At 33.6% G+C, this 27,414-nt stretch overlaps 1 protein-coding gene across 2 annotated transcripts in view; it reads left to right on the top strand.

The window, feature by feature from the left end:
• LOC148605948 (lymphocyte antigen 75-like) overlaps window positions 1–27,414 on the top strand; it is a 76,210-nt gene that overhangs the window by 21,564 nt on the left and 27,232 nt on the right. For both annotated transcript variants that reach the window (XM_088547630.1, XM_088547631.1), the window contains exons 11-32: window positions 915–1,019; window positions 1,441–1,611; window positions 2,896–2,981; window positions 3,900–4,053; window positions 4,601–4,645; window positions 5,283–5,456; window positions 6,364–6,492; window positions 7,645–7,770; window positions 9,097–9,141; window positions 10,423–10,560; window positions 11,966–12,180; window positions 13,712–13,853; window positions 15,415–15,746; window positions 16,704–16,845; window positions 17,775–17,956; window positions 18,765–18,911; window positions 20,685–20,823; window positions 21,352–21,642; window positions 22,842–23,021; window positions 23,695–23,852; window positions 24,334–24,447; window positions 25,495–25,610. In XM_088547630.1, the coding sequence (XP_088403756.1) occupies window positions 915–1,019; window positions 1,441–1,611; window positions 2,896–2,981; window positions 3,900–4,053; window positions 4,601–4,645; window positions 5,283–5,456; window positions 6,364–6,492; window positions 7,645–7,770; window positions 9,097–9,141; window positions 10,423–10,560; window positions 11,966–12,180; window positions 13,712–13,853; window positions 15,415–15,746; window positions 16,704–16,845; window positions 17,775–17,956; window positions 18,765–18,911; window positions 20,685–20,823; window positions 21,352–21,642; window positions 22,842–23,021; window positions 23,695–23,852; window positions 24,334–24,447; window positions 25,495–25,610 (3,331 nt within the window). The remainder of the gene's footprint in view (window positions 1–914; window positions 1,020–1,440; window positions 1,612–2,895; window positions 2,982–3,899; window positions 4,054–4,600; window positions 4,646–5,282; window positions 5,457–6,363; window positions 6,493–7,644; window positions 7,771–9,096; window positions 9,142–10,422; window positions 10,561–11,965; window positions 12,181–13,711; window positions 13,854–15,414; window positions 15,747–16,703; window positions 16,846–17,774; window positions 17,957–18,764; window positions 18,912–20,684; window positions 20,824–21,351; window positions 21,643–22,841; window positions 23,022–23,694; window positions 23,853–24,333; window positions 24,448–25,494; window positions 25,611–27,414) is intronic.

Here is a 27,414-nt window from a genome sequence, read left to right as displayed (position 1 = left end):
TAATGTCCAATGTATTTGGATAAGCCGTCCTCAAATTTAATTAATCACATTCAAGCTCATCTAGTATTTGGCTATGTGGGTACTTTCTACCACTAACACAGTTGATGGAACATTGACATGCAGCCACGTTATGTAGGGGGATGGATGGACACAACTTGTCACGGGGTATCACATGATATCTTGCCATTTTGTGTGGTGGGGTATAAAAACTAGTAGAACATGTTTTTATGAAGTTGAGTAGTGTAGATACTCTCATCTCCTCTACACAGGCAGATATAGTTTTTTAAGTGTAGACACCATTATAGAAAGAATAACTGAATTAGAGTATACTTCAAGCAATCCTTTTGTCCTTTTAATGCAAGAAGGCGTATTATTTGCGTAATTGTTATGGACTCAAGTTGCCAATTTCACAACAATTTCAACACTTGTTGATTAATGTTCAGCTGTATTTTAGGCCAGTAAGAGTGGTCAATGCCCTTCTCATTTATGTGGTTTTCACTTGAAATTCTAAAATTCACTTCTTATGATTTTCATATAAACTTCATCTTTCTTAGCAATTTGAAAGAATTATTTAGACTTGAGTTTGAAATGTCCTCTATGATGATTCTTTTGACAAAAGTTGCTTCCCTCAATTCTTAAATATGTTTTGATGGAACAATTTTAATTGGTCATCTCACAGTCCTAAATTTCTAGTTTCAAAGTAAAGTATTTTGAACTTGTGTCACCATAACAACAGCCTTAACCAAACAGTCCAGAAGTTCAGTTGAAACAGTATTTATTGTACTCGATTTAAGGTCAAAATTTAGGACAATACTACATATAAAGTAACAATTATTTCATAAACATGTCAAACAAGAAAACAGTGATGGCCAATAAAGATAACATGATTAAACAAGGTTTTTTTATTTCATTAGGTAATACTGCTAGTTCATGGTCTGATGGTTACTGTTTTAATTCTCTACCTTTCATCTGTAAAGCTACCATTACAACAGACATTAACCAGAAAGTTACACCTGCACGTATGTTTTTATCAACAGCTTAAATTGTAAATGATTGAAATGTAGATTTTATTTATTTATTTTTTTTTTTTTTTTTTTTTTTGGGGGGGGGAGAGTAGTTTATTATAAAGGTAAATCATTAAAATGTTATTATACCTCATAGGTTTGAAAACTCGTTTTAAAAAATTGAGAAATGAAATGTAGGTAAACAAAGGTCAGAATTAGATTATAAGGGTAATCATGGTGAAGTTGAACTTGGAAAACTTGCTACATGTACTTAAGAGGCTGCGAGCTTCAATATTTCTCCGATTTGGCATAAACTTTTTTTCCTATGAATGAATCGCTTTTGCATGTGAAATGGGCTTACTTCTTGTTACATTTAAGGATGTAGCAACTTCTTTTAAGTTAACACCAATTTACCAACATTTATTTCTTGTTATAGCTGATGTCCACTGTGACCCTGGGTGGGTACTATATAGTGGGCAGTGTTATTATTTCGGTGTTTCCCAGAATTCCAGTGGGCTGAGTTGGCATGATGCCCAGCGTTATTGTTATGCAGCCAATGCTGACCTCGTCACCATTCATGATTCTAATAAGCAGGATTTTATAATTAGTAAGTAATTTAGAATAAAAGTTCTTAAATTAAACACACTTTTATTACTATGGTTCACTGAGTTCTAAAGATTAAACACATTTTCAGAGATTAAAATTTTCATTTGCAAAAAAATTTAAGTAGCAGTCTTTGTAAGGATCATGCAAAATCTGAAAAATATGAGACATCCCAAAAAAGCTACATATTTTTATTTTTGTAATTTAGTTGTTTTATGGGTCTATATTATGAAATGTATAATTATTTATTCAAATTTGCCAGCTCTTAAGAGATAATCAACATTGTAAATCCAATAGATTCTATTGTATTTGAGTGTCATTTACAGAGTTTTGAAATCTACATTGCATTCTATGGAATTGTTATCTAAGACGATGGGTTATATGAAAACCTGTATGTTAATTTCTGTTTACTTTGGCAATTCAAACAAAATAACAATAATGGAAATATGTAGGTTTTTCACCCATGAATAACATTTTGCATGATTCTTAGCTGGAGTAATATTTAACAAATTGGGGACTTATTGGGGGGATGTACCAGCAGTTTGGATTCTTTCGTACGTTGGAAAAATTTGTTCACTTTTGATTATTATTCACATTATTTGTGCCAAACTGTCTAATAATTACCATTGATGGAATATTCTTTAAAGATGTTTGGAATTGTGCCAAAAATAATTTGTTATGCATCAGTCATATTTTTTTTGTACATAATTCAGGAAACATGAATTATCTGTTTTTTTACCTCCACAATAAATTAAATGCAATAACAGATTTATGAATCTAACATTATGTTTTGTGAAGTGACGTTTTCATCCCACCTTGGAGTAATTCCAGATACCATAATAACAGTCTTATGGTTTTTACCAGTTTTATAGGTATTCATCAGTATTAGGTAGCAGTCTGTAAAAATCAGGCAGAGGTGATCATGCAGTTTAAAAACTATGATTTCAAATTCATTTTTAATTCAGATATTGTTACACACCACATAAAAGTCTTGGTTTATTTTTCGATTGTTGTATTGTCAAGATATATAGATTGTGTTCGAAATTGGCCCTGTGTTATCATTCTTGATTTGGTTTGATTTGGTTGATATTAGTGGGAGATGATTGTAAGGTTTTCTCAAAAATACAGAATGCGAAACGACTGAAAATGCTTAAAAGTAAAGCCAACATCTGCTGAAAAAATATTGTTTGTTTGGTGGGTTTTTTTACACTGTTATTCACCTCTACAATAGGCAGTGCCTGAGTTTTATTTGGACTGGTATTTAATAATCACAATTTTTCTGCTATAGAGAACCTGTTATCTGTCAGCTCTTCATGGATAGGTCTCCGCTATTATCCGGTCTATAAACAACTACAATGGGTGGACCAAACATCGGTAAGTCAATATACAGTAAAACTTACATATACTAAACCCTTGATAAACCTGTAGCCTGTGTAAATCACACATCTGCTGAAATTCAATACATGAATTAACACTTGTCATTTTGCTCCAAATGACCCCAGATCTGTCTCCGAGTAACCTTTTGATGTCAATGAAACAATGTAATTTTAAATTGTGACATCATTGATCTTTAAGTTGAAGGAGAATTCAGTAAGAAAGCAACGGGAAAATATATTATTTTCATCAATGGCATCCACAAGTTTTTTCATAAATGACGTCTAATGGCATGTAAATACGTCTATCATGTTAGTTTCAGTGCATTTCAAACCTTTGTATGAGAATCTTATTAAGAGCAAATAAATCAAGGGTTATGTAAACGATGGGTGCTGAAATTTCTCAACGGTCATGAGGATAAAAAACATTGGACCTTTTCATTCTATGTTATGAGCAGACACAGTACTTGTGTAATGTAAATGCAAAGTATCCCCTTAAAATTCTTAGTTTTTAAGTGTAAGTGTTTGTAGGAATCAGGCAAAATTGGAAAAATCAGAAACATGTATTTCAAAACCCCACCGATCTGGGGATATAATTTCATTGCAGGATGCACTTTTTATTTGAAAATACCATTATTTGATCTCTGCATCACTGGATTCGCTCAGAAATTTTTCAATAGAATGTAAGAAAAATGAAGTTTTTGACAGAGTTATCTGCCCTTGAAATGTGCATTTTCACAGCATTACACCGTCATAATGATGTTTTTTTTTTTTTTTTCATACCATGTTTCACTCACTGCCTGATTCTTTCAAAGACTGACACTTAATCAAATTTTTGAAAGAAGTGTTCTTTTTACCTTGGGGAAGTATTGACTGAGTCTTCAAGAATATTAGTGTGAAAATGCCTATAACTTTACAGCCTACCTTCCTGAACTTCTTCCCTGGGGAACCTGATGACATTGGGTCAGGTGAAGACTGTATGCAGATAGTTGGAGGTCGTCAGGATTTCACTGGGGCTTGGGATGACGGCAATTGTACTGTTCAACAAGATTTTATCTGCGAGAAAATTGCATGTATGTATTTAATCTCTAAATTTTCACTTCTATCTTTGTTATAATATTGATTTTTTTTTTCTGATTAGAGATTAAAAAAATAATTCATTGATACTCCATTTTATCATTTTTTTACCATTGCAGCATGTCAAATGAGTTGACATCATGAAATACATGAAATGTCTGCCATTAAATACAATTAAATTCATGCATGACTATTTACTGGTAGATCTAAGGTACACAACTCTTACAGATCATTGAAATGTTTGCATTCATTATTTTACATCAATCTCATGTAAGCATCAAAGTAACTCGGATTGATTTCATTCTTTTCAAATGAAAGCTTGATAGGCTTTAGTGAAATTGAATATCATACAAACATATCACTGATTTCAAGAGTTGTGTCCCTTACCCTAGGTCTACCTCCTTAAGGTGGGCATGTATTTCTTTACATATTATTTACACAAAATAACACTATCTAAGTATATTTCATAGAGCAACTTTAAAACTATCGTTCATAGATTTATGTATATTATAAATGTGATAATCATTTCTTTGTGTTTTGTAGCACCAGGAGCAAACACTCTAATCACTCTGCCACCTACTACATTAGGTATGTACAATATTTCTATTTTTATACCCCAGCTCAAAAGGAGAAGGGGGTATACTAATTTACCTTTGTCTGTGTTTAGGTATGTCCGTAACAATTTTTTCCCTCACAGTTTTCTCAGCAACTAATTACAGCAGGTTAAAATTTTAACACAGTCTTCCTGTAGTCAAGCCAAATGGTGGGATCCATTTTCCAAAAAATTCTACCATTTCCTGTTTACAGAGGACTTTTTATATATTTTTACTTTATATATTTGAAAGTTAGAATTTGTGTCACAGTTTTCTCAGCATCAACTCATCACAGTGGCTTGAAATTTTAACACACTCTTCTTGTAGAATCCAGGAACTTGTGTTTCTACCCAAATCCACAAAAATTGGTATCCACGAATAAATGTCACTGTAAAAGTATTAATTTGTAGTTGACAGAAAAACACCAAAAACAGTACCCATAAAACTCAATGGCACCAAAATTGATACATGCAAATATGTTCTCTTGACAGAATCTGCAAAAAATTAAAACATTTACAGTACTTAAATGTTGCTATGCTTTAAAGTTAACCAATATTAGGAATATATGAGTGTATCTATGGCCATGTTGTGAAATGTTGAATTTACTTAAATCTTTGTTATCTTACTGACAGGAGTATATTCTTATCGCTGTGGTTCGCAGTGGATTTTTAATTCCTTGGATGGATTCTGTTACCAAGTTGTACTGAATCACCCAAAAACATTTGCCAATGCCCAGTGGGCCTGTCAACAGATGAACAGTAATCTTGTCAGTATTGTATCACCACGGGAACAGAGATATTTACAAGGTAATAGATGTAACATGTAAGAGGAAGAGGTCACAGGTTTAAGACGCCTTATTGATAGATATGTCAGTTATCATAAGCAGGGTAGCATGCATACCTCAGGTTAGGAAGATCATGGGATATATCCCTGGGCGAATCACATCAAAGACTTCTAGATTAGCAGTCACTGCATCTCCACCAAGCACAGGGTGCTTAGGGGAATAGAATGAAGACTGATTGGCAGGGAGTCAGAATAAAGTATCCAAATAAGGGACATATTCACCTATAGGCGGTTGCTTCTGTGAGCTACACAATAAAAAATGGCTCAGCAGGTTGGACTAGTACAAGGCAGGGTCTATCTGATAGGTTGATGATTGTCTTCAAGTAACGCATGAAATATATCTGCCATAATCAATCAATCAGTATCATAAGTTGGATGTCTTTCCTAGGTCCTAGTAGACAAAGACCAATTTAGTTATGCTAATTGAAATTTAATGACCACCAAATATTTCAATATAAATCTAACACACTGATTAAAAGTGGTTTGAAAAGTGGTAGGTACAAATTAAAGGGTTATCATTCCTGTATGCTCAGATAGGGCTAGAATATATATAAATAATATTTGGGGGTTTTAAATAGTTTTTAGATCCATGTGTAGATCTCAGCTTTTATTGTTTAAAAAAAGAACATATCATAAGAAGTGTAGTACACAAGAGCTATTTATATTCCCATTGCATATGTGCTCATTCAGATTTAAGTAGCATATTTGTTCAAGAATATCTTTGCAGATAACAAGAGTTAAACTAAACTTCCTTATCATTAATAATGTTGATTGCAGTGATGTATTATATTTTTCAACTATACTGAGTATGCCTAAGTACCTGAAGTTATCAAGAAATTACCACATTGATGATCAACATGTATATTTCAGCTATACTGAGTACACCTAAATACCTGAAGTTATCAAGTAATTATTGGATTGGTGGATCTGATTCCTCACAGGAGGGAGGATGGTCATGGCTTGATGGCTCACCTTTTGCCTACCTCAACTGGCATCCAGGTAATGTTGACTAATCATTAAACACTATAGAAAATAAGAACAGTTATGGTAAAACATAACCAGCCTATACCATAAATACAAAATAGAGATCACCAAATGGTCTGCAATAAGTGTGTATGACACATTTAAGTAAGCTTGGAAAGGCCCTGGCAATAAAAGTAATAAAATCCACATAAACAGAAGGATGACATTTCTTTCAAATCAAACTAAATAAATTAATAATAAGTTGTTTTAGACATAGATTATTGTAGAATAGGGTATGTAAGTCTCGTCATGTGACCCCATGATTTCACGAGAATTGGTCCTAGTCTACCATTTAAAAGCATAGTGATTTTTCATTTAGAGAGCGTTGAGTTAAGTGTTAAGGGCAAAAATTTTTCTGTATAAAAAATACCGATAAAAATGACAAATAACTATTTCTAAATGATAAATGAAGTAAGAAAAAGCATAAACAAGAAGATTTTGCATTGTTAGACAGTGTTTCGAGTACCCGGAAGTAAACAATAAAATACAGGTCGGTCTTCGGTATTCAATACGTTCTACATTGGAAATTCCATTAAAGAAAATGAAACTAGAACGAGATTTACATAACCTATTTTGTTAGACAAAAGATTGATATTTTGCACTTGATCAGTCAATTTATTTGATTTCCTGATGTATTTTAAAAATGATCCTGAACAATTCAGTTTCATTATCTTTTACATTTCAAAACATTTCTTCCAACCTGACATATTATGAAAGGTATTAACAAAATTATAGAACTAAAAATTTCTAGCTGCATTGGTTTAGGTATTTCTGGTAGGAATGGTGGGTTAAACCAGGTTTTTATAGCGTGCTAAACCTCTTGCTTCAATTGAAGTTCATTTATTCTGGTATTGTTCTACACCAATGGGCAGTATCAAATTGCCACTGGTCAAAATCTAAATTAAATAAATGTTATGGAAGATATGAACAGTAAATTAGTGACAATAAAGGGAACTAAATACAATAATTAAATGAAAAAAAAAATATGTTCAATGCTTTTGGGTTGTACTTGAACCAAGCTGGCTTGTGAAATTTTATTTTGTCAATTTGTCGATCTCTCGCCATTCTGACAAGAAGAATTTAAAATACAGTTCACAAATTTAAACCATAAAGGATTTTTTTTTTTAGGAGAACCTAATGATAGAATGTTTGCTCCTTCTGGAGAAGACTGTGTAGAAATTGTACCAAGTTGGAATTATCAATGGAATGACAAAAGATGTGACCTAGAACAATACTATATCTGTAAAAAGTCAGGTAAAAATAGAGACATTTTTACTCCCAGAAGGAGGAAGACTTAGGGTGAGGAACATAAATCTTGAAATCAGTGATGTGTTTGTATCATATTCAATTTCACTGAAGCCTATCAAGCTTTCATTTGAAACAGAATGAAATCAATCCAAGTTAGTTTGGTGCTTACATGAGATTGATATAAATTGCTGAATACAAACATTCTAATGATTTGTAAGAGTTATGTTCTTTACCCTAGGTCTACCTCTTTGATCAGGCATTTGTGATGGGCACTGGTGAATGTATTGGTTTGCACATAGTCGAAATGTCCCCAGATTGTCTTCAATGAACTTTTTAAATTTAGAAAATTTATGTAATTTTGAATTTTTTCACAATTTATAATTCTGTTGAAGCAAAATTCAATATACTTTAAAGTAGTCTTTCCTTCTTTAATTTCATTGGGAACCAAATTTCATGCTTTGCTAAATCCACAAAAACCTTGAAATTTGGTATCCCACAAAACAATAATACTTCCACAATACTTTTTCATTATTTGCAAGGCAATGTCCTATAGTGAAAAAAGACTGCTTCAAAATATAATGCTACTAATTTTCCAATAGTTATGATTTTTATACTGAGGACTGTTCCATTAAAAGATATGAGGTACCCAGGGAAGTCACATTTCAGCAGGGGAGTCACCAATAGAAGTTCTATTGATGTTTTGTATTATGCTCTACATTTTCTCAAGAGACCTGAACACCCATCTGTGTACAAAGAATAAAAGTGCCATCCCCCTGTCCCTCGTATGTTTTAATTGAGCAGCCCTAATAAAAAGAAGCTTAAAATTTGTTAATCAATTAAAGTCATGAAAATTGTGTTCAAATTACCCTCACCCCCTCTGAACCCCCTAAAATGACTGGCTTTAGGCCTGTTTTTAATGGAATGTATGTTTTGTTTTCCTATTTCTAAATTAAGAGATAATGTTTAAGGGGGAAGACTTAGTGTAAGGGAATTAAGTCTTGAAATCAGTGAGCTGTTCGTATCAATTTCACCAAAACAGAATGAAATCAGTCCAAGTTACTTTTGTGCATACATGAGATTGATGTAAAATGCTGAATACAAACATTTTAATGACTTGTAAGAGTTGTGTCCCTTACCCTAGGTCTACCTCTTTACAGAAGACCAAATACTGGAAGGGGAAATTGAATTCATGTATTGTGTGTTTTATGGCAGCATTTTATCATTTCTTATGATACCATTTACATCGAGAAACGGGAGGAATGTAGTGATCAGGCTGTCTATTTGTCTATGTGCTGTAGGACATCATTTTATCATTCTTTATTTCTATTTCAGCCGCCCCTATGACAACAGTAGCGACACCAACATCTCAGACTATCAGTGAGTTCAAATTATCATATATACTAGAAAAAAGAACCCAATATGATGAAACCTAACAAATGCACAACTGTATAGCTTAAATACAAAATAGTAAATACTTAATTCAGAGATTACCAAAAGGTCTTCAACAAGTGTAAACACACTTAATTAAGCTCTGATAGGCCCTGGCAACAAGAATTAATATGCATGTATATTTAGTGCAGTAACTTTCCCAAATATTTCAGTTGAATGGTTTATATAATTATATTAATGTTATCATTTTCTATGCAGTTTAAATAGATTTTTGAATATTTATGACTTAAAATGCCATGGTTTATATCTACAGTAAATTGAGATATTTTTTAGGTAGTTTTATTTTGGTTTATTTGGCACTTCTCTTAAAAGTGCCAAATTAAACACTCAAAAATATAATGTATGCTACAATTAGGACAGCCAATATATATCAGTCAGTTCGTGTAGACGAAAGCTACTGTAATGTTGTAATGAGTATGACTATTTTAACTGATACTATTTTTAGAAAATCCTAGAGAGCTTATTACTAATATACAGTTCATCCTTAATTTGAAACTTAATACACGAAAAATAAACCCACCGAAACTAAGCATGCATATTTTGTTAGATAGCTGCCAAAATAATTGAACACAAAAATATTCCAATTTACAGTATAACTAATAAGTGATTTGCTAGACTTTAGTATGTTTCCTTTATTTGTACTCCTCCCTAGCAAAAGAGCCAAAATTTTCAAGGCTATCCTGGCAAGTTGCAAGAGTAATACCGAGCATTGCATTTGAGGCTAACAATATTTGTCCAAGCAGAATAGGTATCTGAAAGGTCTGCAGAAATGGGCCAGGAAAGTCAATTTAAAGTGAAAATAGTCTTTAAATTGATTTAAAATTAAAATATTCAGTTTATAAACAAAGAAAAATACTGTGTCTTGATCCAGTAGCTTATTATTTTATTTTAAATAAACAGCCATTTACCAATCCTATCTCGTCCCTTTCATCTATCGTCCCTTTTTTCATTGACTTAACAAGCATAAGAAAAATGTTTAGTGTGAAGCTTGGTTGTAGGGTGTGCCTAACTCAAATTATATTGATAGTGCATGACTTAATAAAGGAAAGTTCACAAGAAAAATAGCGAAGGAATACTCCTAGGAAAATGTTATATTAATTCTGTCAGTGTTATTGAGATAACATATTTATACGCCTGTTCCAAAAGAGGGTGGTTTACTGTTTTACCCTTGCTAATCCATCTGTCAGTTTTTAAAAAATATTTTTTCAGCTACTTGCGGCAGTGAACCAATGATTTCCGGAAATTACAGTATCTTGGATGGAGATACATCTCTGACAGCTTCTTCATCCAGGGACCAGAGTCATGGTCCATTTAACTCACGATTGTACCTTGTAAAGGGACTTAATGGTTTGTAATTTAAAACTGGTTGTGATAAACTCAAAGTTTGGTTTTTTTTATCTTCAATGGATTAGTGGATCTGCTTGAAAATGTCATATTTTTTAATAGAGAATTATTATTTATTGACAAAACCTACAAATATAACTTTAAAGTTGAATTTATGTGGTAAAAGACAGACAGCATTGGTGTATTTTGTTGAACAAACAATACATGATTACATTAAAAGAGAGACCATGCAAAAACCAGGTAGTAGGTAGCACATGACAAATTTTGTTTTCAAAATTTTTTTACCCACTTCATATCACTAATGCATCCATTCTCAAAGTTGAAAGTTGGTTTTTGATTAACTTCAATGATTAAAGATAAATAAATAACATAGAAAGCACTTAAATTCATAGAAGAAAGGGAGATAACTCTTTAATTTTAGCAAAATTTGGTTGCTTTGTTAGGGATCTTTAAAATCATTTTCTGAGCCATCCATTGTCGATTCTAAATAAACTTTATACTCTTTGACATACATGTGGTATATACATTACATTGGACCAAACATTTCATTGGGATAAGATTTACCTTGTGCCATTCATACATAGCATCTACCTGATTTTTACACGACAGCCTCTTAAACAAACAATATTTATTATTAGTGTAACATTAACACCTGGATGTTCTGAGCATGTCAGACTAGTACAAAGTAAAGTCTGTTCAATTTATCAGCTGCTGCATGAAATATCTGCCATAGGACCTAACCAATAAATCATTCTTACAAAGATTTACATCATGTACACTTAGTATAGTAAATTGATTGATTTAAGGAGGTAGACCTATAGTTATGGATATAACTCTTACAAATCGTTGGATGGTTTGTATTCAGCATTTTACCTCAATCTCATGTAAGCATCAAAGCAACTTGGACTGATTTCATTCTGTTTCAAATGAAAGCTTGAAAGGCTTTGGTGAAATTTAATATGATAACAACATATCACTGATTTCAATAGTTATTTCCCTTACCCTAGGTCTACCGCCTTATAAAATGCAGTGAAACCTCTCAACCAGATCTCTTTGGACTGACAGTTTTGTTTGGTTCAGAGAGATTTAAAATATATTAAAATATCGGCCCAACAAAATAGCATAGTGTCAATAGATAATTCACATATCCACAAACATGGCCTAAACATGAACACATGAAACAGATGATCTACATACACAATGTAGTGTACTGAACAAAAAAAAATTATTAGTATACACATAAAAACTGAAGACAACATATTCAAGGGGAAATGAGAGGTCACACAAAAAGGGCTAAAGCACTAGCTTGAAATTGATATTGATGAACTTGATAAAGGTATCTGGTTTACGCAGGTTTCTGGTTCTTCCAAGGTTCAGTTAAGATATTTTTCACTGTATGTCATTACAGGAAATTCCTATGCCAACACACCTGGTTGGTCTGCCAGTAAAGCTGCTCAAGGGGAGTTCATCCAGGCATATTTCTATAATCTCTTAACGGTCAAAGGTATAATAACAGCAGGCAAACCAGATGGATCAGAATGGGTGACAAAATACCAGATAAAATACCAGTATGATTACTACTCTAAGTTTGTATGGTATGAAGAGCCACCAGGTACTATCAAGGTGGGTAGAATTGGATATTTTAGTAGGGCTGAAATGATATTTTCCTCATGGTACAATATATTGTTTTACTTCCAAAGGATACTTTTACTTTTGGTACGATACGAAATATTTTTGACATTTTGTGATTTCAACTATATTTATGGATTTTCATTGTAGTATTTAATCCTCCATAATCAGTTTGAATCCATAGTACTTCTTAATGTGTGATAGGAAGAGATCTTTTATCTTTATTTGCTCAGAAAAGATCAACCCCTGGTTGGCCATCCAAGGTTGCCACTTTGTTTATTAACTTAACTCTAATCTCCCCCTGTGCAGGTCCGGGTGATAAAAGAATAGGCCTGCAGCAGCGCTAAGCTTGTCGTATAAGGCGACTAAATAGTGCTCAGAAACCTAGCCGGGGGCTAGGCGCTCTGCCCAAGGGCAATTGGGATGTGTGCCTCAGGTGGTGGAATGGGGTACCCCTGGCGTGTTACATACTGGGGTTGTCAGGCTATAATACGGAAAACCTGACCGCAAACCATAGTGGTGCACCGTGTTGGGAAAGATGCCACGTTCCTCGCACGTTAAAGAACCCTGCTGTGGTATTCAATAGGAGTAGGAACCTTTGCGCTCCGCCACAGGAGGTTAAATTGCCCGATCTTACCCATCCCCCCTTTTTCCAGTGGCAATCAAAATTTGTGGACCCTATTATCCTTGTGACCCATCCTTTTTTTTTTTTCATTTCATGTTCATTATATCATCCACTTCATGTTCATTGTCTGAATATAGCTGAAATATTGCTGCTCGGACGTTAAACCCCAACAAACAAACAATAACTTTAATCTCCGCAAAGATTTCTCATGGAAAACTACCAAAAATAATGACTTCTGGTCCCGAGCATTTACCGGAAATGAGGCGAGTTGCACTATGTCCTGAAAATGGAAAAAATACCTTTGTTTTTTGGTACCTTAGAATATCGTTTTACCCCTACATTTTAATGAGAATTTTCTTCCTCTATTAAGTGTGTCAATGTTTTAGTAGCATGCTTGCCTTTGGTGCAGGAAGTTGTAGGTTCTATCCCCAGCTGAGTCACAAACTTTTTTAAATTGGTACCTAGTGCTTTTCTGCCAAGCATAAGATATTTGTCCTGATGTAAAACCACAACAATAAATTGTCTGTTGTATAGCGAATTCTATGTTTTGAAAGCAATGTTGGATATGCATTCTATAGCTAATTTTTCTACATTTTCTCTTACTAATTTTTCACTAGTTTGCATTCTTGGTAACAATAAGGGTTTTTCTACAGAATTTGAAAAAAAATTTCTGACATAAAAACAATTTTTCACTTAAAAATATGAAATAGTTAACTAGTGGAGAATTCAGGGGTAGGTTAGGGGGATGGATTTAGACTTCTGAACTCAATTGCTGTTATGTGGAAGTAGAACAAAATATGATATTAAGATTCAGTATAGTATAGAAAAATATATTTAAAGATTTGTTAAAAACACTGGATCAAATCATGTTGTGTACTGAACCTGGATTGTTTGTTACAGATATTTGATGGCAACACTGACAATACCTCACCAAAGACCAATACAATACAGTTCCCTTTCCAAGCTAGATATGTACGACTCTATCCATTGAGGTGGAATAATGCTATATCACTCAGATGGGAAGTTCTTGGCTGTGTCCAGGGTAAGTTATGTATGACTCAATCCAGTGAGGTGGAATAATGCTATTTCACTCCGATGGGAAGTTCATGGCTGTGTCCAGGGTAAGTTATTAAGGACTCCATCCATTGAGGTGGAATAATGCTATATCACTCAGATGGGAAGTTCTTGGCTGTGTCCAGGGTAAGTTATTAAGGACTCCATCCATTGAGGTGGAATAATGCTATATCACTCAGATGGGAAGTTCTCGGCTGTGTCCAGGGTAAGTTATGTATGACTCCCCCGTTGAGGTGGAATAATGCTATATCACTCAGATGTACAAGATATTGTGGTGGAGTACTGCGATTATTAGTACTATGTCACTGAGATGAAAAGATCTAGGCTATGTCCAATGTAAGATAAAAAAAGCTGTTGAGATTCACACTTTAATTCATATTACTAATACCATATTTTTGGACTATAAATCAATACTTTTTTCAGCAGTGTCTGGCTCACCTTATTGTCCACTTCGATGTATATGAGGATTTTTCAAGAAAAAATGTTCATCTACAACGCATTTCATTAGATTTGTTTATTTCATTTTTTATTGCTTTCATTCCAAATTTTGGGTAAAATGCAATCAATGAAAGCCATCACTCATGCGATCAAACACAGCAATCATACTCAAAAGATCATTGATAAGTGCCAATATCTGTTATAAATGTATTCAACGATGTTAATAAAAACTTGCAAACTGTTAAAATATATAAACAAACTTCCAGAAGATTGTTAACAAAATTTTTGTTTACTGGTAAGACATTATTGAGTGTTCCAGAGTTATTGGTCCTTTATTACGCAAATTTATTCACATTTATGGTATGTCGTAACACATTTGCATGTGGCTCAAATTTTAATCATTTAAAGTGTTATCTAAATGGGTAATTGCCACCAAATTTATTGGTAACAATTTTTTATATTTTATTTTGAAATACTAGGTAATATTGTATATTAATTACCACTCATAATTATGACCTATTCATCAAACCAACTTTACGCTAATTTTATACCTGGGCGCCAACGCTTGAATGTTTATGATTTTTTACTCCTGATGATCTAAGGCTTCAGAGCAATTGACATGCAATTCAATAAAAATAATTGAACACGCAGACAAAGTACATTTTAACAAAAATACAAATATTAATTTGATTCAGAAATGCTATATCAAGTTACATCACTGGAACAAGGATTTTTATAGTAGATTTGACTGGAATAATATGCTGTGAAAAATAAAAACTGCTAAACTCGGATCTCAGCTGATACCTACGATGTAAATGCACATATCTTACCCATAACTTATCTGGCAAATTCAAATTACCTGTTTTTTTTCATCAATTTTGGTCAAAATTGTGCAATTCTACTTATACACCACATCAACTTATAGTCTGAAATATACGGTAATAACAGTTTCACTATCATCAATGCATGTATATAAAGATTTCTACATTGCTGATGATAAATGATAAATTTGTCAAATTTCTAGATATTCATGATGCAACAGGTGAACGAACTGAACAAAAATTGTTTGATACTTGTGATTTAATTTTCAGAGTTCTGTCTAGCTGATTATGCCATTAGTGGACCATTGATAGCACCAGATAACAGTCTGACTGCTTCTTCAGCAGCCGATAGACAACATGGTGCAACAGCCGCTCGCCTCCATCAAGTCGATCCCCAGGTTCCTTTGTCGGCATGGAAACCAAATGCTAGTGATAAAAATCCATATGTGCAAGTAGACCTTGGATCTATGAAGATTATAAGGGGAATCACCATAGCTGGTAATCCCAATGCACAAGAATGGGTTAGACAGTTCCGAGTGTATTACGGGTCTCAGCCTAACCTGGTGACTTCTTACTACCAGGAACCATATAAACAGATTAAGGTCTGTACAACCCAGTACATCCTGTTCTTCTGAAATTTTATTTAATGTCCCCACTCCAAAGGATGAGGGTATACTGTTTCACTCTTGTCCGTCTTTCTGTGTGTCTGTGTTTCTGTGACACATTTTCTCAGCAACTACTCATCACAGCAGCCTAAAATATTAACACATTCTTCCTGTAGGTATGACATATGGTGGGATACATTTAAAAAAAAAATCAACACCAACTTCTTGTTTAGCTAGGACTTTGTTTACTTTTGACATATTTTGAAAGTTAAAATTTTCATTACATTTTTCTAGCAACTACTCATCACAGCTGATATTTTAATACATACTTCCTGTAGGTATGCCAATGGTGGGATTGATTTTTTCCAGTACATCAGGTTCTCTTGAAATAGAATATTTTAGAGGCCTACCACCTAAAAATGTAATGGCACAGCAAGTCAAACAGCTTGATAATAATGTTAATGATTTAAACCTTCTTTAATGTCTATTTTAATCATAGATAATGGATCATGCACTGGGGAGACAGTTCTCCATCAAATAATCATGCTTTCCATTTTTTGTGGGTGAAACCTTACAAGCTATTTCAGTAATTTTTTACCAAGTCTCATTTCAAGAAATCTTACTGTGAAGGTACTTTAATTTGTGGATACCAATTTTCATGGTTTAGGGAAGAAACACAACTTTGTGGATTTTTTAATTTGTGGTTTTGAGGTTTTGTTGTCTGCAGGGAGCTTTATGGATGCATTAATATGGTCAACAATATCATTAATAAATAGGATAAATAAGCCTATACTGGCTGTGTTAATTTGAAATTAAATGTAACATGCTGTATGCATAAAAGTTATTAATAGATTACTGCAGTACAAAAATTGTTGCTGTTGAATTTTTTATTCCAAGATACTGCCAAAATCTTTTCATAAATTTAAATATTTTTTGTTATTGATAAAATTGTAGGTATTTGCTGGTAATACAAACAACAACGAGACTGTGACCCATTACTTCAAAGGTCATTTCCAGGCAAGGTTCATCAAGGTCGAGCCAACAAGTTACCAAGGAGCCAGATCAATGAGATTTGATGTTTTGGTGTGTCCTAATGGTTTGTTCTCTACTTAGTTTTTTTACCACTGGGTTTCAAAATTCATTTCAAGAATGAAAAGTCCTGGACTGGACATTTTGTATCCTAAATGACAAGTCCTTTTTGAGAAAGTGGAAGGTTCTCAGTGATAGTGCATGTAAATATGGTCCAGGACCAAGGTACATGTAAATGCTATTTGAAAGGTCCTGCACCGGAAGTTGAAGGTCCCAGACCTCAGACCAGTGATAATTTGAACTCCTGAACTTCCACTGACTTCCTGGGTGTTTACATTCCTAAAATAGATCCAACTGAATTTAAGTTTGTTATTATATCCTGATAAGTTAATAAAACTGCATTCATTACTCAAAAATAAAAAGTATTCATTGAATCTGCTACTAAACAAATTTCAATGGTTTGTGAATCTTCTGATACATAATACACAACCCTGGATGCTTCCATTGACATTTTTGACTCGTGTGGCAAGACTTAAGGTATTGCTTTAGCCATGTCAATGTCCGCATCAAGATTTTAATTAGTTTTCTGATTAGGATCACTTTAATATGAATCACTTGTACTAGGTCAGCCATGTTTGATACACTACCAGGAATTTGACTACAGATTTTAATACTTTTAATGCCGATATAAGATCAGTAATTGGGAATTATTAGAAAAAAATTTCCCCCAATACATTTTTTATAAATTTAAAAATAATATCAAATTATGAAGCAGTTGTGTAATTAAGACCTCCTTTTGTCCCTTCCGATGTACATGTAGAAAAAAATTCACAAAAATACAAAGTAAGCGTAGATCGCTATTTACAATCTAATGTTATGAGATTACAATATAAGAAAAATGCATAATTTTGTCTACAGATTTGTTGTTTTTTGGTTTTCTGGCTTTTTATTTTGCAAATCTGCATTGAACATCCCTGTTTCTTTTAATTTTTCCAGGATGTAGTCAGAAAGCTCTCCTGGGTGGTCAGTCACCAGTGAAAGATGACCAACTTACAGCATCTAGTTTTATTAATAATGTTAAGGGACCTGCCTCCAGCAGACTTAACTCACCTGCTGTGGCTGGTATCAGTGATGGGGCCTGGGAACCTCGATATAATAACCAGAAACAGTGGATACAGGTATTTATTTTATCGCTGCTGTGTAAATACGGTGATATGGTTTTTTTGGGAAGGGTAGCTTAAGGTATGCTATTTGGCATCTAGCTTTGCACACAATTTTTATAACCCCACAGACACACACACACAAAGTATTGTGATACCATCTGATAAATTGTGTGTCTGTCTGTCTGTCAGTCCATCCCCTAGTGGTTTCCAGATGACAACTTAGATGATAAAGAAGGATCTTTTTTCAAACTTTGTATATTTATTGAGTGTCAGTTTACAGATCAGATTTGAATTTCAATTTGATAGGCACACAAAAGTTACAGCCATTTTAAGTTGTTTTTACCTCCAAAATTTGTTTTAATAAATTGGAGTTATCTTTCTTTGAACCTTAGTTAGATCTTTCGGGTATTATAGAACATGGCGATATCATTGACTGTCCCATTAGATACCCTATTTTTACAGTTTAACTAAGTGTTAAATTATAAAAAGCTTTCTTAAGTGAAAGAGTCAAGTTTTGATTACATTAAAACAGAAAAATGTCCATTTAAGGAAAATAAAAATGAGAAGTCCATTATAAGTCAGACCCTACCTCATTGGAATTTTTGTTGAGTTAGTAGGAAGGACTGATTAATATAAAGACCACAAACAGGTGGTAACATGTCCTTGAACTTAAATGGGATCTCAGAACCTCCAATGACCAAAGAAAGTGGAAACATATACATGTACCAGAAAGCCGGTTTGTCAAATGAAAGGGATAAGCAATGAGGTGTGAAAATCTTCCTTCTATGACAGTGGATACATGTTAATCTTTTTTTCACTTTAGGCAGATTTACAGGCTTTGATACAAATAACAGCCATAGCCACTCAGGGACGAGCTGGTCATGATGAATGGGTAAAACAATACAAGATAGCCACATCAGCAGATGGACAAGCTTTCACCATGTATTCTGGCTTCCAGGGAGATGCTGTGGTATGACTTGTTTTAATTACAATAAAAGTACAGTCAAACCTGTCTTAGCCCCACCTGTTTTCAGCAATACCTGATAACCTGTCTTAGCCCCCACCTATTTTCAGGAATACCCGATAACCTGTCTTAGCCCCCACCTGTTTTCAGCAATATCCGATAACCTGTCTTAGCCCCCAACTGCTTTCAGCAATACCCGACAACCTGTCTTAGCCCCACCTGTTTTTAGCAATACCCGATAACCTGTCTTAGCTCCTACCTGTTTTCAGCAATACCCGACAACCTGTCTTAGCCGCCACCTGTTTTCAGCAATACCCGATAACCTGTCTTAGCCCCTACCTGTTTTCACCAATACCAGATAACCTGTCTTAGCCCCCACCTGTTTTCAGCAATACCCGATAACCTGTCTTAATAGACTATGAATGAATTATCCATATGTATTATACCACCTGCCATATGTGACCAGGATTATGCTCTCCCATGGAAGGTCACTTGTTAAGACAGGTTTGATTGTGTAATCAAATCAGTCCAGAGTGACTTGAAATTGAATATCTTTTGCAATGGGTTACTGCAGAGAATGTAAAGGTTGACTGTACATCTGTTATGAGTAGCAATTTTCATGGTTTTTATGAGCTGTCTAAATTATGATGTTATTTTACCCCTATCCTTTAATGGACATTTTTTGTGTACTTTCTGTCCATATGTTCAACAATGAGTCAAAAATGCTTTGAGAGACTTTGAAAAAAATGGTTGATGGAAGTTTTGTTTTCATTAAAAGTGTTAAAGAAGTTCTAGATTTTTTTTGTTTTTTTTTTCATTTTTTCTTGACTTTTTGTTTTAGAGTTACAGAGTATATTTTTATCATTTATTCTTGACTATATGTTTCAGAGTTACAGAGTATTTTTTTCATTTTTTTCTTGACTTTTTCTTTCTGAGAGAAGGGATATTTTTCATCATGTTTAGTTATGCTTAACTTTAGGTGTTCATTTACAATAACATCAAGTAAATTCATACATTTTTCTAGAAAAAAATAAAAACTTTGCAATATTGCTCCTAGAAATGTTTTTCATCTACCCTGAAATGTTTACCTGCTAAAATTTGCAAATATTCATAAATATATCTGCAATGTTAATAGAATTACCTTTTTAGTACCAATGTGCAATGGATGAAATTTTGTATTTTCTTCTCATCAAATTTGGGTGGGGTGGGTGTAACTTTCCATTGCAACTCACTGAAATAAAATTTCACTCGTCAGCTTTGTTTAAGTAACCCCCCCCCCCACACACACTGAACATGATGTGTTTTGACATGTGTATTTAAGATAAATCAAAGTATTATCCGCATACATAATGCTACTAGTTCGCAAATTATAATTTGTCACCTTGGCTAGTGTTCAATATAACAAGAATAGATATGGTGAATATGTCAAAGGGAAAACAATTCCACTGGGATGAAAAAATGTCAGCTCAGTGTTTACCACTTACTAAATCCAACTGTTACTGTGAAAATATTGTTATTCGTGGGGTACCAATTTTCGTGGTTTCTGTGGATAGACCAAACCATGAAATTTAGTTCCCAACCAAATGAGGATTTTACTTGATGTGTATCCTGCAAATTTCAAAACCATGAATTCAAAAGTCCATGAACTTGTGTTATTTCTGTAATCCACGGAAATTGGTATCCACAAATTAAAGTACTTTCACAGTACTTGTCTTTGGGGAGTTGCCCTATAGGGGTTTCACATACTATGGGCTTCCATTTTGTACTTTTCTGATTCAGGTGTTTTCTGGTAACTTTGATGATAGCACTGTGAGGAAACATTATCTAACTCTTCCAGTTGTAGCTAGATTTGTCAGGATTTATCCAACAAGCTACCATAAGCAGATTGCATTGAGATGGGAAGTGTATGGCTGCCCAGGTAAAGATTTTTTTGTCGTTTTATTTTATGGTTAGAAAATAGCACATATTTATGATATTATAGATATGTGAATTCAGAAATTAATGTGGTATTCTTTAAGTCGTGGAAATTTTCTCTTACATAAACTGCTTCCTACATTTTGACAATCAAGTATGCATTGCAAAACTAAGTGAAACTTAGATACAACTTGTAAGATTTAGGTAAAATAGGTGTGAATCACATATTACAGACTTTGCATGGTTCTTTCATTCAAAGACTGCTACTCAAGATTTTTTTAGCTTCTCACTTGAGTTTAGCATAAATGTGTCATTGTGGGATGACTTGTTATCCTTCTTTGTGTTATGACTATGGCCTTGAACATTGAAAATTAAGCAGAACATTTTGTTCTAGTACAATACCATAAATACAGAGCCTGTTCAATAGATCAAAAGTTTCCCCTGAATTAAATAAAAATGAAATTTAAATGGAAGTCAATTGCAACCAAAGTAACAGTAGAAAGATCATTATATCTCTCCATTCTTCTTGTAGGTCCAGATTCTGGAACTAGTATTGGTTGCTATGCCGATGACAAGCTGAGTCGTGACCTATATTTTGAACCTTATGGTAATCCTGGAGTTGGCATGTGGCCACCTATGTGTATCCACCATTGTTTTTCTAAGGGATATTACTATGCTGGATTACAGAATCGGTATATGTGTTTCTGCGGAAATTCCTATGGCAAATATGGAAAAGCTAACAACTGCAACCAGTCTTGTTATGGACGACCTAATTTTAAATGTGGCGGTATTAACTCTAATTCAGTGTACACGACTGGGTTAAGTAAGTTTAACTATAATATTAGTATATTAGCAGGGATAGAAATTAGTTTGGTTTTTACTCTTGACAACAGGGCTAGACAGATTTGAATCCTTCTAGCCCTGAAAAGAAATGTTAAGCCTGACAAATCAATACATTTTATCGTGACCTTCACATTTAACCTTGATCGTAGTAACTAATTTTATAACAGGCACGAGTAATAATCCGGCTATTTAAAGCCCTTTTGTGATCAGGTAAAAGAAATAAAAAACCGATGTCGGAATGGAATCAAAAATACGAAAGTCGGCACTTGTAAATTTCATTTAGACACTCAGTCCAACACAATGCAAATTTGTGCAGACCGACAGCAAAATATCTATACTCAGGCTATCGGACCTATAGTAATTTCCAACCCTGAATTAGAATTAAGAAAATGCTTGGCATTTTTATTACTTTCACATTTCATTTAACATACAGAAAAAGAATGGGTTCAAATTTTGACTTTACATGATAGAAAATAAAGCTTACAGAAAATGACTCTAAAATGATTCAGTGGCATTTTCCTTTTTTTTTTTTACCATAGTTAGAAACTCTAGGCTGGTAAATATGCTGGAAGGCATATAAAAAATTCACTTACAGACCACCTATATGGATCCATATATATTTAGAATTTCCTCAAGTGTTTTGCCTCAAATCTTCAACTGCAAGTGATCTGATTGGTCGAAATTTGACTTGAGGAAGGATTCAAGGAAAATCTCAATTTTCAATATACAAAAAAAATTCTTCTAAATTTGGATAATTCTGTCAACAAAAAACACTGCTTCATAGTATTAACATAATTTATGTCCATGGAACAACTTTTTTCCCATGAATCACTGTTTAATAATTTTGTTTATGATGAATGAAAACGTCTTATTGACTTAATTTGATTAAAAAGTAATGAGTGCCCATGTAACAATATTACTCTATAGACACATCTGCATTGCAGAAGGTATATATATAGTTCTCTGTGCAACTACAAACATGCATGCAACAAAAACTTGATATTTTGACAGTAGCTTTATATGAGTATACCGTACTGTGGGATTTGATTTCAGACTGAAACATTATCAGTTTTAAACTCAGTCTTTAAAACAGTTTTGACCATATATTTTGATAAACATGTATATATCCTTGAGGTTTTTCTTTTTTATGAACTGGAATAATTCTGACTTCTTCTTCAGCTCCAGTGACTAAAGTTTGTCCACCAAACTGGAAAGATTACAAAGACAAGTGTTATCTATTACTGTTTAATACAACAACTTGGTTAAATGCACGACAGGACTGCCACTTAATGGGTGGAGATCTAGCCACAGTGAATGGCCAGCCGGAGCAGGATCTGGTTTACACCATAATGAGCAATAGTAAGAGGATATACAGGGAACCAATTTAAACAGAACACAGAATAAGCTGGAGACCTGGGTCCGGTTTCATAAAACATTTCAAACTGAGACTTTTCTCATATCCTTCCTCAAGTCAAATTTCAACCTATCAGATCATTTGAAATTGAAGACTTGAGGCAAAACTCTTGAGGAAATTCTCAATTTGACTTTTTTTATTTGAAACCCAGGCCTTGCTTGTTCCACATTTATCAATACAAATCATCTTTCAACAGTTCTGCTTCCTATTTGTCTGGTATGTTATCTGACAATAGCCGCTGGGTATCAACCAATAATGAAATACAAATCTTTGGTTCAAGTGTAACAAACCATATACTGTAAACTGCAAAATTTTCCCACCGTTTTTTTTTTTTGGCAGTTTTTGTGATCACATAGTTTTTAAATTTTTCCCAAAATTAGTGTATAATGTTTTTTGAAGAAAGTATTCGCTACAGTTTTGTTTTGTATTACAGATGACAATGTGAAAATAAAACTGATGTGATAATTTCACAGTTTACAGTAATGGAAAATCCTCATTGCTTAAACAAATTATTTTTTTATAATTTGGTCTATTGAGTATCTTTATTTTCCAAATATTAGCACCAGAAATATAAGAGACCTGAGTTAGTACAGATAATATATTTGTTGTAAATTGTAGAAGGTGCCTCTGATGTATGGATAGGATTGAACAATCGGAAGGAGCAGAATTACTTTGAGTGGATCAACGGAGAGGTTACCAAGTACACCAACTGGAATGTTGATCAACCATCCCATACCAGTTCACTTAATGAAAACTGTGTTCTTATAAATAAAACTGTAAGTTAAGGTACAAAATAGAGTCTTAATGTACAAGTTAAAAAGTAAACATGGTACTATTTTAACAGATAGCAGAGCTTTTTTAAACTCCATGCTAAAGAAGTTTTTGGGAGTATATTGGAACCACACTGTCTGTTTGTCCACATTTTATGTCTGCACAACTTCTCCTAAATTGTTAAAGGTATTTGGCAGATATTTATAGGAAGGTTGGCATTGTGTGTAGATGAACACACTGAAATATAATTGTTGTTTGAAGGGGAGATAATCCAACTTAAATGTTCAACATTTGACATTTAATTCCACATGAAGTGAGGTGTATTCCCTTTGTTAAATTTTATCACAATATTTCAAGTTTAACTTTGTAGTCCATGTCAGTCATAGAAATGCTTGTTGTCTGAAAAGATCAAATTAAAAAAAATGTGAATTAGTTTTTGGAAAACAGTGTTACCAATATGATGTTTAATTATATTTTCTTTGCCAGGATGGAGGATGGCAAGACCAGAATTGTGAAGAGCAACATCAGTACCTTTGTATGAGATATAAACAGGGTTCAGCCAAACCAACCTTGCCTCAGGTGTTCCCTGGCTGTGATATTGTAAGTTATCAGCCAAACCAACCTTGCCTCAGGTGTGATATTGTAAGTTATCAGCCAAACCAACCCTGCCTCAGGTGTGATATTGTAAGTTTTCATCCAACCTAACCCTGCCTCAGGTGTTCCCTGGCTGTGATATTGTAAGTTATCGACCACACCAATCCTGCCTCAGGTGTTCCCTGGCTGTGATATTGTAAGTTAACAACCAAACCAACCCTGCCCAGGTGTTCCCTGGCTGTGATATTGTAGGTTAACAACCAAACCAACCCTGCCTCAGGTGTTCCCTGGCTGTGATATTGTAAGTTAACAACCAAACCAACCCTGCCTCAGGTGTTCCCTTGCTGTGATATTGTAAGTTATCAGCCAAACCAACCCTGCCTCAGGTGTTCCCTGGCTGTAATATTTTAAGTTATGCCTCCTCACATGGAAGTTTATATTACCATATAGCATGTAATTTCCCGCAGGTGAATAAGGGTATAGGGGTATTTAATTTGAGCGGTCCTTAATTTTCACATCTTTAGATTTAACAAAATGAAAATTATAAGTCAATATCTGAACTTAAATTTGGCCACCTTTTATTTTCGCAGTTCCCAAAACCTCGTAAAAATTTACTGCTATACAGTAAGTCTGTGTCGGTCAGGGGTCTGCTATTCATATCTCTGTCACAGGAACGTTGTAGACTCGTGGATGCAGCTCCTATTAGGTTTTTTTAATAAAATTTTCATAAAATTTGGTAGGGTTGTTTAAAACATACTACTAAATTGATAAACTTTACTTAAATGCTGTTTGTGCTAAAAATTTGTCTTGACTGTTGAGAAGTATTTGACCATATATAACAATTTTGTCCGGATAAAAAATTTAGGGGGTTTTATTTTTTTTTATGTTCAGTATTTTAACAATTTTAATTTTAAACTAGTAATCAAGTAGGAATATTTATTGTGGTTTTATATTCATGTTCCATTTTTTATGTGAAATTAAATAATCGAGAAAAAAATATAATATACCAATGTAGTATATATGACTTTTTTGTTTATTTACACACTGTTATAGGGATGGGTAGGCTTCAGATGGTCCTGTTACTTGTTTATGGAGCAGACCAGATCATTTGCCCAGTCCAGTCAAGCATGCCGTTCAAGGGGAGGAACTCTGGTAAAGATTGATGATAGGTAGGCAATATCTCATTGTGCCTGAGACCCTTTGGCAGTTTTTAAATGTACTTGTTCCTTAGCTGAAGGAAAATTTTTATTGAGTTTAATTTTTACTCACAAATTAAGTTTGAGAATTATTTAGGAATCACCATATTGGTTCAATTGTACACATATTTTGTAAATGCAACTAAATTGTGCAAGAGATTTTGATGACATCTTACTGGAAGATTGGCCATCATATGTAGATGTGCATGAAGAAAGATACTTATTGTTTGTGGACTTCAAAGGGAGATGATTTAATTTAAGGGTTTTGGTATCACTAACCACTTCCGGGTCAAATGGCCACCCCCCTATGTAGTACCAAAAACACACTGAACCTAGACATATGCATTGTAAGTGCATTATTTGTGTGTATTATGATTAAAAGTAGTCAAAATAAAGCTGAGAATGTGTACTTTAAAATCATATATGTAAATAACTACAAAAGTGTATGAATATTGTTTACATGTGTGGGTAATTTGCCTCCATGCTGTCTGTTAGTAGAACAGGTAAAAATGTGAATTTTCAGTATTATTTATTCAAGTAAATTTTGTGAAGAATTTCTACAATCATTGTGCCATTAGCATAATGATTTTGGAAGCCTTATTTTCCAAGCTTTGCAACGGTATTCAACTTTAAGATGTCATTTGTCCAGGGAATTCACAGTGAAACTTCAAAAATTACTTTTTTAACATGTAAAGTAATGGAAACCTTAGAAGTGGTTAGTGAGACCATAAGGTGAATTATGGCATATTTCAGAGAAATGCATAATTTGAGGAAAATTGCCTTTCCTGGTCATTGTTTCCATTTTCCCAAAAAATCAGTACAGTGATATTGGTAATCTGGCTATATTTTAAGAGGTGCATTATGCAAGGTATTTTTAAAAAAAACATAGCAACAAGATTTTTATCAGTAACAGTGACACATAACTTGACGTCATCCATGAAATACATAACGTCACTGCTTGGAATATTCAAAGTATTCAAATAGTCGCACAGCACAGACTTAGAATCACACAGTAATGAAATAGGTATGATATAAATTGTTTAATTATGTTCTTTTTTCATAATGATAAATGATATTTACTATTACAACTTGTATTATCATAGGTATCAATTTGGTATGACAAGTTAGTTAAAATTGTAATTTTTTAGTAATTTAGGGAAAATATCACTGAGGGGCATGATATAAAAATGACCATTTCTTTATAGTCCTATGTCCGATTTTGATAGTTTTGGTCTTATTAGACTCACAATACCACAAGCTTTCATAAAATGTTTTTAAGGTCTCACTAACCACTTCCGGGTCAAATGGCCACCCCCCTATGTAGTACCAAGAACACACTGAACCTAGACATATGCATTTTAAGTGCATTATTTGTGTGTATTAAGATTAAAAGTAGTCAAAATAAAGCTGAGAATGTGTACTTTAAAATCATATATGTAATTAACTACAAAAGTGTCTGAATATTGTTTACATGTGTGGGTAATTTGTCTCCATGCTGTCTGTTAGTAGAACAGGTAAAAATGTGGATTTTCAGTATTATTTATTCAAGTAAATTTTGTGAAGAATATCTACAATCATTGTACCATTAGCATAATGATTTTGAGAGCCTTATTTTCCACGCTTCAATAGCATGCAACTTTAAGATGTCATTTGTCCTGGGAATTCACAGTGAAACTTTGAAAATTACTTTTTTAACATGTAAAGTAATGGAAACGGTAGAAGTGGTTAGTGAGACCTGTACATGTTATAACTTAGTAAGGGCAATTCTGCCTAAACC

The sequence above is a fragment of the Perna viridis genome, chromosome 10 (assembly GCF_037379345.1).
Source record: "Perna viridis isolate PV_CMFRI_1.1 ecotype Kerala chromosome 10, ASM3737934v1, whole genome shotgun sequence".
NCBI lineage: Eukaryota > Metazoa > Mollusca > Bivalvia > Mytilida > Mytilidae > Perna > Perna viridis.
This window is presented reverse-complemented; position numbering and strand designations above follow the sequence as displayed.